The sequence below is a fragment of the Austrofundulus limnaeus genome, unplaced genomic scaffold (genome assembly GCF_001266775.1).
Source record: "Austrofundulus limnaeus strain Quisiro unplaced genomic scaffold, Austrofundulus_limnaeus-1.0 Scaffold421, whole genome shotgun sequence".
Classification (NCBI taxonomy): domain Eukaryota; kingdom Metazoa; phylum Chordata; class Actinopteri; order Cyprinodontiformes; family Rivulidae; genus Austrofundulus; species Austrofundulus limnaeus.
Genome location: NW_013952823.1, coordinates 239,446 through 241,101, shown reverse-complemented (window position 1 = coordinate 241,101; position 1,656 = coordinate 239,446). Strand labels below are relative to the sequence as shown.

Here is a 1,656-nt window from a genome sequence, read left to right as displayed (position 1 = left end):
GAATAGCCGACTGTCAACATAATTATAGAGTGTAATTTATTTTCAACTCAAAATATCTTCAAACTAATGAAATATAAAGTTATTAGGGAGGAAAACCCCGTCTGGATAACAGCAGACTGACTGCTGGTAAAATATACGACAGGTCTGGACCACTCGTGAATTTTGTTCGTATCTGAAAAAAATATTAGAATACGAAAACATTGGTGAATGCCACAAATTCTCCTAAATCACTCGTACGCACAACTTAAGAACAAATCTGTGCGTACGAACAGTTCTTGAATGAGGCCCAGTGTTTGAAAAGACTAAGTGCAAATAAAGTATTTCRACATAAAACAGGAGAMTACAGTCTAGTAGCCAGGATAACTGCTAGTCGGCCAAATCAAATGGCTTGGCGGGCCAAATTTGGCCCGCGGGCCACACTTTGGGCACCTCTGCTCCAGACACAAATAAGTGAAAATATAATATTATCTGAACAGAAAGTGCACATGTTAATGAAAAGTGCCCCTCTGAGGTTTATTAAATACTAATGACACGAGGAGCTGAAGAAATGAAATGATCACTTACAGAAACCAGCTGACATGTGAGAATGAAAATAAGTCCACAGCTCCAGGAGGTCGGGTGGCCCATTTTCCCTCTAACCCGGCAGAGGTCTGCAACCGCTGGGGGAGAAAAAAAACTTGGTCCTTCACTCCCTGTGTCCACCGAAAAGAGCCGCTCCTTCCTCCCACTTTTCTTTTGTGTGAATAACAGCGGCTGCTCCTCACCAACAGGTAACAAACTCTCCCCCTGCAGCGCTGCTTTTCTTCAGCAGGGCTGCTGCAAACACCGACCCACGAGACGAGACCCTCCGAAAGCTTGTCCTCCTCCTTCAAAGTCAGGACTTTGAGTTAAGTCGCTGGGAAGTCCTGAGCAGCAGAGAGAGCGAAGCCGACAGAGTAAAAGACGGAATGGAATCCAGGGAGTGCTGCGAGAAACCACAGCTGAGGGAGGGAGGGGGCGCAGGGGCGTCTGCAGGATCCTTTTGTCGGGGGGCCACTGAAAAACCAGGGGTGGCACACCAAAACTAATGTCTATAACAAAACTTTTATGATATGGTTGTAAAAATGACAATTTGAAAGATATGGAAATTTAAAATCAATTATATTCAAAAAAATTATTCATGTCATTAAAAAAATAACTATGTACAATAAAAAATAAGGAAAATACAAAAATCAAAATAAAGTGAAAGGTAGCAGAAGAAGAATAAATCTTATAATGTCTGCCCCTTTTGTCCTCAGAACATATTCAAACAAAACATAATTGACAAAACAATACTAAATAAAAAAACCAACATAAAAACATCAACTCAAACAACAACAACTCATATAGCTTCACATTTTACTTTTCATATACCTAAAAAAAATAGCTTTTATCTGTCTCTTAAATATATACTGTACAAAGATCTGGCTTTTTAAAGATCATCCTCCAGACCAGTGTTTCCCAAAGTTGGGGTTGGGACCCAAAGTGGGGTCCTGAAACATCAAGGTGGGGTCCTGAAAAGATTTTCTGAATTAATTACATTTTTGCCTTAGTTGTAACAAAGGAGTGCAGTTAGTACATTTAAAATGGATAAATGTCGTATAAAAATATTGTTACTATGCCTATGTTTTGTTGACC

General features: G+C 39.9%; 1 protein-coding gene across 1 annotated transcript in view; it reads right to left on the bottom strand.

Moving 5' to 3' along the window:
• Positions 1–929, bottom strand: part of hspg2 (heparan sulfate proteoglycan 2) — a gene marked incomplete in the record, with an annotated part of 235,200 nt that extends 234,271 nt beyond the window's left edge. Inside the window, 1 exon segment of the mRNA XM_014024404.1 lies at positions 565–929. Within this exon segment, the coding sequence (XP_013879858.1) occupies positions 565–627 (63 nt within the window).
• Between the last annotated feature and the right edge of the window lie 727 nt (positions 930–1,656).